Genomic DNA, 11,198 nt, shown 5'->3' with positions numbered 1-11,198 from the left:
ACCAACTATCACCGGATTGTCATGACTCTTCGTATTCCAGTCATGTGCTCTTCATCTGGCTTACTTCGCGGGAAGTTTACTCTCGAGATACCGGCGAAATCCACTCCTTCTTCAATGCAAGCTTGAGTCTTCACACTCTCTCTCACACACAACCCATACAATGAAATCCCACATAAAATATAGGGTAAACATGATTGAATAGACTTACAATCAAATTTGGCACGGAATTAAAGCCAACACAAAATAGTTGTTAATAACAACTTTACAATTAGTTTAAAATATATTTTAAAAAATGAATGACAAATAGATAATAGCAACTATTTAAAAATAAACATGTAACTTTAGACATAAATTTAAATAATGGCCCCTCAACTTTTCATAAGTCACTCGTCCCTCTTATGTTTTTAGGAAAAAAAATTATTAATATTAGACATAAATTTAAATAATGGCCCCCTAAACTTTTACTAAAAACATGCAACACATTTATTTAGATGATTAATGCATCATTTTTGTTTCCACTAATCACTTTTATACCATAATTAACCCATTAATTCTAAATGTATTTAATCTCTTTCATTAAAATAGAAACATTTATATATTATGAATGCACTATTTATTTCTTCTAATTAATTTTTTTTTTGAGAAACACACACACACGCACGCACATATATATATAGGGGAAGGGGAATGAGATAAGGGAATACACTCATACGCCAACACCAAAATTACATGCGGCAGTTAGGGTCGCGGAACACATGATAAACTCCTTCTCAATATTACACCTTACCGATGTGGAACGACTTAACAACACTGAGTTATTTCTTCTAATTACTCTTATACCATAATAACATATATAGAATATATAAGGAAATCTTGTTAGTAAAAACATTCTTCATTATTTTTGGACTTTTTTCCCTTTTGTATGAAATAATAAATTTTGATTTTATGGTTTGGAGTTAAAATTATTTTAATTTTTATTAATATTATAAATAAACATTTTTATTGTTATATATAAGAAAATAGCATTTATTAATCATATTTTAGTTATTAAAAAAAAAATAAAGGACATATGTCACTTTAGAAGGATTTCGGAGATTTTTTTTTTTATTTTTTATTTTTTTAGTAATATAAACCCAATCTTTTTTGGGTAGGTAACAACAAAATAGACCAACGGACTTGATATAATAGTAATAAATAGTTGAGATTGAAAATTCAAAAAAGAAACTTTCAATCTCAACCATTAAATAAAAAAATTTAAAAATTAAAATGTTAAATTTAAAAAATGAATGTGAAAAAAATGAATATGAATATCCTAACCAACCACAATGGAACCATAAACAGAAAAATCTTCAAATAGGAAATGAATAATATTATAAAAAAAAAAAAGAAGGCACTTTTTGGGAACACAACAAGAAAACGTACGGATCAACAAAACCGACCGAAAGTGTGGGAAAAAAACTATTTTTTTTTAGAAGACTTGGCAAAAGAACTAAGAAGCCGTAAGAAACTCCTCTTCCTTAACTTTTCCTGGTTCGAGAAAACAGTAGAGTGGTCAACAAGAAAGTTTGAAATTTTGTCTAACGTCAGACTCTTGCTCCCATTTGCTGAGCCAATACGTCACCACACTAACAGTCCCTCATTTCTACTACTATATATATATATATAGGTACATTATTTGTACTTAAATCACAAACTTATTTACTAGTCATTACTAAAACATTCCTATTGTTGCTTCATATATAGCCTGCTTTCTAGAGAAAATTCAATGGCGAAATCACCAGAGATTGAGCACCCCAGCAAGGCCTTTGGATGGGCAGCCAGGGATACTTCTGGCCTCCTCTCTCCCTTCAATTTCTCAAGAAGGTCCTCTCTCTCTCATTCAATCTTGCTTGATTTTTTTTTTCTTTTTAATCTAAAATTTTGATTATCTTAAGAAATTGGATCATTTTGTTATGCCTTATAATCATTTTGTTTTCCTCATATACTATGGGGAGGAGCCAATAAAAATGAAATTGGATCATTCGCATTTTTATCTCAAATGAAATTGGATCTTTTTGTTATGCATTCCTTTTTCTTTTCTTTTTTTGGATGAAAGACAATAGTGAAAAGGCTTTCATTTATTCTATTGTGATATTATAGAGAATGTTTTATAAAAAAAATTAGTTACTTGTGGATGGGAATCTGAGTCTAGACCATGATCAAAATTAATCATGGTGCATGGAGTTTACTCAACTATTATCAATAACTAGTTTATAACCCGCACAATGTGCGGGATACTTTTATTTATTACAAAATGCAAACTATAGGTGAAAATTTAAAAATTTCATAATTAGATAATACAAAAAAAAAATTGCAAGAAAGAAACCTAAATTCAAGGAGTCTTACATTGAGACAATGAAATGTAATCTTGAAATTTCTTACTCATTCAACAAAATTTGAAATAGATCCCAAAAAAAAAATGTTTTCCTTCATCACACATGCACTCAAGAAAATTAAAGAAAGTGATTTTTTTTTTTCTTTCATTCAACTCCAAGAGTTAATTATTTTGTTTCTAAAAAAAAGGGTTAATTATTTAAAGCATGTTCCAAAGTTCCAAAAAGATAAACAAAATAAATTCAAGGTGGTCCAAGAGAGATAATAGTTGTCTTTGTTTTTGCTAGAAGCAAGTACCAATGTCTTCAACTAACAGTAATTAATAATTAAAATGTCATGAAATTCAAATCCTATACTAATAACCTATGAATTAGGTCAACCACAGTAGTTAATAGTCTCACAGAATTCACTTAGCCCCCCAAAAAAAAAAAAAATTCACTTGGCCCAAAAAAAAAAAAAATCACATTCTCAATATAAGAGTGATTCCAAAAATGTAGTGCCACTAATTTATACCAAATTATCAATTTCACTTCTTTTTTTTTATGACAATACCTACTACACCAAAGGAAAATGCAGACAATGTTTATAATGTAAAAATATAGAAATGTAAGAAACAATGGGTGAAGCCTACCAATTGTATTAAAGCAACAAAATTTTGAATAGAACCCAAATGAAGGCCAGTTTAACTGTGAGAAATCTGAACCATGTATAAAAATCAAACTAAATATTACAATTTTTTGTATATAATTGAGAAATCTCAACCTTGTATAAAACTGAATGTGTTATTCATTTAACTACTGATATAGATTGTCTATTTAAGGTAGCAAGATCATACGCTCTACCAGCAACCTGCTCATCATAATATTCACCTGTATACAAAACGTAAATAAACATGTCTATGTTTTCTACTTTTAACTATCTAAGAATTGGAAACATTTGCATAGGTGATTAGAGATGGCATCACAAAATTGTCTCTAATAGCCATATATGAAAGAAGAGCCAACAGGAAATAACAAAAAGCTATTCTAAAGAGAACCAAAAACTCAGTAATTAACATAAAAAACCAATAATTTTACTTACAAAAAATTACAAAATAACTGTATTCCCCAAACATTCAGATTTTAAACCATCCATCTTACAAATATGGCTATTAACAAAACATAGAATACAAAACATAGGTGATTAGAGATGGCATCACAAAATTGTCTCTAACAGCCAAATATGAAAGAAAAGCCAATAGGAAATAACAAAACGCTATTCTAAAAGAGAACCAAGTAAAAGCATTGTTAAATATTATGTGCCATGTCACCATAAGTGTTTTTTAGAGCATCTAAATCTAGAGTTGGTGATGTCAAAGCCCACCAAAAAATCTTAAAAGAAAATCAACCCTTAATGGACACAAAGAAAAAGCTTCATCTATTATTACCTCCAAATCATGTCACTTTGCAATCTGCAAGCACTTATGTAAAAATGAAAACAGAATTTGACCTGTCAAATTAATTCAGTAACTCTTAATGAAGTATAATAAATGGTCTTATCAGTGAGAGGACCCTTTGTAGCATTAAGTAGTTGGGAATGAGAAGTTAAAGACTTTAGATAAACTGAAAAAAGACTTTGATTTAGTAATCCCTTAGCATGCAGTCATCGACAAAACACAATCAGTTCAAGAAAACTAAACAAAACAGAACTCAAGAAATTGGGAAAAAAAGAGAGGAAATTATAGAAAAAGGTAGCCAAACCTTAAACCTTGATTGAGTAATGCAGCAACCCTTAATGGGCACATATAATAAATATAACCTCTGTTACCAGAAAAAGTAAACCTAATATGTAACCCCTTCTTTTGATTCAAAATGTTGTATTGCTAAAGCACATCCCTAACATTCCATTACTCATCAATAGAAAATCAGCCCACTACCTTCTTTTTATCTCTTCATTGGGTTGCGAAGCAAAATTTTCAATAAAAATTCAAGAACTAACACCAAAGGGTGGATGCACGCACATATGAAAAATTATGTGAATTATAAAAATCAATACTTACAGTACATGAAACACTTTATGAATCATACACTTATTCAGAGCAGCCCAAAACACCAAAACCCACAAACATTGAAAAAAAAATGCTAGAGACCAAAAATTAAATATACAAAACTGGCTTAAAATTGAAATTAGCAATTATAGAACCCTCAATATTACAAACTAAAATCTCTCAAAAACCAACACAATGTCATCACTGAGCTAGTCTGAATTGTAGTGAAAAAATTTATGGAGAATTCCAACCTTCTATTAGGCTGCTGCAAAAATGGAAAAAAAAACTAAAACAATTCCAAATTTCCAACAATTTTACGGGACAACAATGAAATAATAAGATTTTCTTTGATAAAATAAAAAAGAGCACAACTGTACATGCTAACAACATCAGCACAAACAGAAATCAGAAAGATGGCAGTGAAAGCAGCGACAACAAAAAAAACATATTCCTCAAAATTTTTAGGCCAACTTATGTTCTGATATTGGGTAGCAAAGTATTTAGCATGTAGTCATCGACAAAACATAATCAATTCAAGAAAATAGAATAAAACAGAACTCAAGAAATTGAAAAAAATAAAAAAATAAAAAGGGAAAAAGTCAGCCAAACCTTAAACCTTGATTGAGTAATGCAGCAAAACCAAGTTCTCACTCCCAAATTAAGACAGATAAATAGCTTTTGCTTTAGGTTTTCATTTGTTCTGCTATAACATTTCTATTGCCAACAATGCTTAGCTTCATTTAAAGTCACACATGACCAAGTATATATGTTGAAGAGCATTCCAAAGCAAAAACAAAACAAAAACTATAATCAATCTATTGTAAAAGCTTGTTAACGGAAATTTTTATATCTGATCATGAGTTTCACTTATAATTTTCCTCCTCTTTTTTTTTTTGGATATGATTTTTTTCAAAAGATAAGAGTTATGAAAATGATAACCTATGCATAATTATAGAAATACGTGGAATGATGAGAGTATATACGATTGTACATAATTGTAAAATGGTTTCATTAGAAGCAATAAAGTTATAAGATTTTGATATCATTATGTTTCTTTAAAAAAAAAAAAGGAAGAGAAGAGAAGCAATGGAAAGAAAAAGTTGGATTGCTAGATCTATATATCTTAACATAATATGAATCAAATTTTGATGAACATTATGATGAGAAATCACTCGCACTTATCATTATCCTTTTCATTATTATCTAACAATTATAATCTGGTCTGTCCCTATGGGTAAAACACCATAGTGTTCCACTAAGCAATTGATCATGCACTCAACTACTCAAAAGATGATGAGAAGAAACAATAGTCTATGTAATATTACATGCAATACCAAAATAACTTGTATAAGATTATCAAACTTCTGTATCAAGATTGTGCTTTACTGCTTTTACAATTTACCTTGAAAATATGAAAAAATGGTGAACAATATTTAACATCAATACATTATAGTCATGATACAAAATCTTATGCAAAATTCAATAGACATTATGAGGAAAATTTTGATGCATACAAGCAAATATATAACTGATCTAAACAGTCACAATACAATTAAATATGCTATACTGACTCAGTCGAAAAATAAAAATAACTAAAAACATAGGAATCAGAGATGTAAAAAGTACCCTTTCCAAGCTTTCCAATTTGTTTCATAGCAATAGGCACAAAAAAATTATTAATAAAACATGGAAATTCAAATAAAGTTTAATCCCTTGCATGTTTAACTTAGCTCTGTCTCTCTGTTACAACAGGAATGAAAAAAACTGGAAAAATATAACCATAAAAATTTAATGCTTCCTCAGTTTCTTTTATATATAGTGTGTGAGGACACCATTTTCATTGATGAAGATTTAATATCATGCTTTATTCAAATTGTAAGTAGGTACTCAGTACATATCTCAGTACATATTTGAGTAAAGGGAGGTAGTAGTCTCCAAATTTGTGAGAATGTTCCTGAAAGTCAAAATGGAAAATTGCTATCAAAGTACAAAATGCAGTAAATCCATCCACTTTCCAGCTACTAATTCCCTCTCAACTACACAGAATAAAGAAGCCTGAAACTTGGAAGAAAATTCCAAAAGATAGTTTAAGCAGTCTACATAATTCATTCATTGAAATAATCATAAATCAAATCCTAATTTATGGTCAAGTGCAGGTTTCTTCTCGGCATTCTCTGTTTTTTAAAAAGAGTTTTGAGAGAGGGCTTTTTTTTTGTTCTTTTGAATCATAGTAGTATAAATCTCAGTCACAACTCTAATGCAAGTCCGATTGACAACTATAATCAAACACATTCAAGGCAACTCATCAAATGACAAAACACCCAAATCATGAACTTATGCAAATTATTCTATTAAAAAAATGCAAATCAGAAAATTTCAAAACTGTGGTGTTTACTGGCTTCTCTTCAAACTTGTTTTGGCCAAAAATCTTCAGTTAGGCTTCAGCACTTTCTGATTAAAATCCACTTCGTTCTTCAAACCCACAAACACCAAAAAAGAATAAATGCTATAGAGACCACAATCATAAATCATAATGTATATGTGAGGAAAAACTCACAAAATCAAATTGAGTTCAAAACTTCAAATAAACAGGAAAAAAAAAAAAAAAAAGAGGAAAAAACCAATTTAATTAAGTATCCAAAAAATCATATATAAGTACATACCCATATAGGCTCTTATAGAATCAAAATCCCATAACCTTGCTAGCAAGAAAAGTATTAATATAATATATACAAACATATATAAGAACCGTATACAGATATAAAAAGAAACCAACTTGAACTAGTTGATCCTAAAACCCAAAAATTCATATATAACCCAATTAGCAAATTATGGTCTTTCAAAAAAAAAAAAAAAACCAGAAATTTGCAGCAACCACTGTTTCAATATGTCAGGATAGTTATGAACAACGAAAATTATTCTATAATCCTAAACAGGTAAATATCATAAAATTAGTATTTTAGAAAATTATTTATGAAACATTAAAAGAAACAAAAAAAAAAATGTAGATTTACAGAAATTAAACACCAATTCAATAATTAAAAAGAAAACACAAATAGAAAAATACCTCTCTTTTTGAATCCTCGCCGTACTTGGCGTCGGAATCGACGGTGGTTACAGAAGGCTAATCTGAAGCCTCATTAGTTGGCTCTTCCTCTTCTTCTTCTTCTTTGAGGCGATCTGGTGGGCGTGACAGCAGTAGTAGTAGTGCCGTCGTCTAGGGTTTGAAGTTGAGTTGGTCTGATGAATCGGAGGCCATTGTGTGAGAGAATCGGAGATTGCGTGAGAATGGCACCTCTGATCGCTTACTTCTTTCTCATCTAAGTTTTGGATTTTGATTTTGGGGAAGGATTTGGTTTTGATTTTTGGGTTTCTGAGAAGAGAGAGGAGTTACGAATTTCTCTCCTTTCTCCTTGAAACGCGTTGCCATTGTTGGGATCTTTCTTTCTTTCTTTTTTTTCAAGCGGTTAGTTTCCTTTTATACCAAGAGGCTCCCAAACATTCTTTTAACTTAATGAATCATTGTAATTTTTCATTTTTTCCGAACGCACCTTACGGTATTTTTTTACTTACGTGTCAATGACTCCTTAATTATAGAAAACAGCTTCTGCTTTTATATATATAAAAATCCAACCATTGTATCGTATGGATTTTTAAAAAAAAAGTGTACACATGTCTGAATTTTAAATAGGTAGTTATCCTATTTGTCAACACGCCCTTAAATATAGGAACTAATTTTCTCTCAGCTTCGTCTATTATATATATATAGAATATAGATGATTCATCCTTTTTAACATTTTTTTTTTAAAGAAAATTTAGTTCTGAATTGTTGGTTTTTGCTAAATATAACATGGTATGGTATGCTTGCAGGGCAATGGGAGAGAAGGACGTAACATTCAAAGTTCTTTTTTGTGGGATATGCCACTCAGATCTTCACATGGTCAAGAACGAATGGGGCTCGTCTATCTACCCACTTATCCCTGGGTATGTTAATGTTTTTTTTTTTTTTTTTTTTTGATACATGGGAATGTTAATGTTAATGTTAACGATTCCTAGGAATCCTACTTCTATAATATATGTAGGTTTTCAATGTAGCCACTCCATCCATATAACGCGGCTAAAGCCAAAATGACATAAATATGTTTTTGAAAATAAATAAAATGTAACAGCATAGTTCGGATAAAGGTTTTATGGAAGGACTAAACATTATAAACAAATGTGTAACTTAAATAGATTAAACATTGTATGCATTTCAATTCAACACTTTCCCATACTTCACATGCTATATGTCCATTACATGTTAGTACATTATCAATGAAACAGAGTGAATGGATTTTATTACTTCATAAAATATTGAAACCATGGGAACTGAATTGGACAATGCAGGCATGAGTTTGTAGGTGTAGTGACGGAGGTGGGGAGCAAGGTACAAAAGTTCAAAGTTGGAGACAAGGTTGGCGTTGGCTGTATGGTTGGTGCATGTCATTCTTGTGATAACTGTGACAACAACCTTGAAAATTACTGCCCCAAAATGATTCTCACCTATGGTGCTAAGTACTATGATGGAACCATCACATATGGAGGCTACTCTGACACCATGGTTTCAGATGAGCACTTTGTGGTCCGTATTCCAGACAACCTTCCACTTGATGCCAGTGCCCCTCTCCTTTGTGCTGGGATCACAGTGTACAGTCCCTTGAGATTTTATGGACTTGACAGACCTGGTATGCATGTGGGTGTGGTTGGCCTTGGTGGTCTAGGCCATGTTGCAGTGAAGTTTGCTAAAGCTATGAGAGTTAAGGTGACAGTGATTAGTACATCACCCAACAAGAAGAAGGAAGCTTTGGAACATCTTGGTGCTGACTCCTTTTTGGTTAGCAAAGACCAAGACCAGATGCAGGTACTGAAATGTTAACATGTTGCATTGTCAAGTTAGCATGTGTGAGTTACAATAAGTGTACATTATCTAAGTTTCTAACTTATCTACTATATAGGCTGCCCAGGGCACAATGGATGGTATCATTGATACAGTCTCTGCTCAACACCCTCTCTTGCCTCTAATTGGTCTATTGAAGACACAAGGAAAACTCGTTATGGTTGGTTTACCAGAGAAGCCACTTGAGTTACCAGTCTTTCCATTACTAATGGGTAATACAATTGTTACATTTGAATCTGAAAAGGGGATCCAAAGTTGCTTGTTATGTTGATATGACTTAGTAATTATATAAGTCTGGGTGTATTATTATTATTTTCTTTAGTGTTGTACAAGCCTAATTGCTGCATATGCATTTCCATTGATAAATTGTGTATTAATAAATGTTATGGAATGACAGGAAGGAAATTATTGGGTGGTAGTTGCTTTGGAGGCATGAAGGAAACACAAGAAATGATTGATTTTGCAGCCAAACACAACATAACAGCTGACATTGAGGTTATTCCAATTGATTATGTGAACACTGCAATGGAACGACTCCTAAAAGCAGATGTCAGATACCGATTTGTCATTGATATTGGGAACACATTGAAGTCGAGCAATTGATTTTTACTGTTTTTTTAGTAAGGCTCATTGGTGAGATGAGAATATCTTTTAGTTGATTAAGTTATCTTCTGGTATCTCCTAGACTCTAATCTTTGTTTTTCGGTTTACTGAATATTTCTTCCTCACAGTGAGACGAAGATGTAATGGGTTGCATTTGTGATAAATGAGGGATGAAGTGATTTTTGGTTTGGGATAAACATCCAGTGAGTTATAGTCCCATACAATCTCTTTCCTTTTCAGATTGGGAATATAGTCCCATCCGGTAACTTTGTGTTAATATACACATAAATTTCAGTTTGCTTCATTGCCTGGCTTCTATTACAATGCTATGTCATTTTACTTGTTCGCATCTTAATTATTATTATTTTTTTAAAATGTATACATTTACCCAATCAATATAACCATAATAAAAGTAATGCATAGAGTTTGAAAACATCACCAAAATAACATACATTAATGAATGGTGAAAATACTTTGTTGGTGCTTAAAATTTACCTACCAAGCATCTTTCGGCTAACTCAGCCTCCTCCGTCTCTCGGGACCAACAAGGGGCAGTATAGGAATATTCACGTATTGTCCATCGACTACACCTTTGGGGGAGAAACTATGCGTTTTTGGGATTTGCATGCTCCCTGGTTAGAACCCCTAAAGGGTGCCAATGGGTTGGACTTGGGTAGACAAAGATTTACCTCCGCGGAAAAGATGATTCATTCGAATCGACATGAGAGTCCAACTACATTGCATTGCCGAAATGGGACTTTATCTTTATTCTCGTACGATAAATTTTATTAATAAATTATCGATTCTTTCTTCAATTTGGATCGATTCACAACAACTCTCTACACCTTTCGGCCTGATCTTAGGCCCTGACTCACCCTCTGTGGAATAACCTTGTGGAGGAACCCTTAGGTTTTCGGGAAAGATCCGTCAAGTTCAGGATTGATCTTTGATAAGAAAAGATATGACCTTCTATTCAAACTATTCAAATTATTTGTTTTTTTGAAAGGAATCAATAGAAAATATTTGAATCCAGAGGATGCATGCAAGAAGGAAGTTTGAGTCACACACTCCTATAATCCATTTTATCTTCAAAAAATTCACTTCAACCATTAGTGTCAAATAAATAATACAATTTTGGAGTGCTTTTTCTATTATTTCTTTCTGTCATATCCTTAATAGCAAGTTGGTTACACCTACAACCGAAATGGAAACCAAGCATTTTGTGGTTTAAAAATGCCAAATTAGTGTTTCTGGTTTCTA

General features: G+C 31.7%; 1 protein-coding gene across 1 annotated transcript; it reads left to right on the top strand.

The window, feature by feature from the left end:
• The first annotated feature begins 1,750 nt into the window (after positions 1 to 1,750).
• Positions 1,751 to 10,242, top strand: LOC142614675 (putative mannitol dehydrogenase). The gene is made up of 5 exons (XM_075787234.1): positions 1,751 to 1,863; positions 8,270 to 8,383; positions 8,786 to 9,299; positions 9,394 to 9,547; positions 9,733 to 10,242. The coding sequence occupies exons 1-5, from the start codon at positions 1,766 to 1,768 to the stop codon at positions 9,936 to 9,938; spliced, it is 1,086 nt and encodes a 361-aa protein (XP_075643349.1). The 5' UTR covers positions 1,751 to 1,765; the 3' UTR covers positions 9,939 to 10,242.
• Positions 10,243 to 11,198: the final 956 nt, after the last annotated feature.

Source organism: Castanea sativa, chromosome 11 (genome assembly GCF_040712315.1).
Source record: "Castanea sativa cultivar Marrone di Chiusa Pesio chromosome 11, ASM4071231v1".
Lineage (NCBI taxonomy): Eukaryota > Viridiplantae > Streptophyta > Magnoliopsida > Fagales > Fagaceae > Castanea > Castanea sativa.
Note: the sequence above shows the minus strand (reverse complement) of the source record. Positions and strands in the feature narration are given on the sequence as shown.

Bases quoted from the DNA above. Each gene is read 5' to 3' on its own strand.
- LOC142614675 (XM_075787234.1), top strand. From the start codon at position 1,766: ATGGCGAAATCACCAGAGATTGAGCACCCCAGCAAGGCCTTTGGATGG. The intron at 1,864-8,269 runs GTCCTCTCTCTC...GTATGCTTGCAG, and splicing joins CCCTTCAATTTCTCAAGAAG to GGCAATGGGAGAGAAGGACG. The intron at 8,384-8,785 runs GTATGTTAATGT...TGGACAATGCAG, and splicing joins ATCTACCCACTTATCCCTGG to GCATGAGTTTGTAGGTGTAG.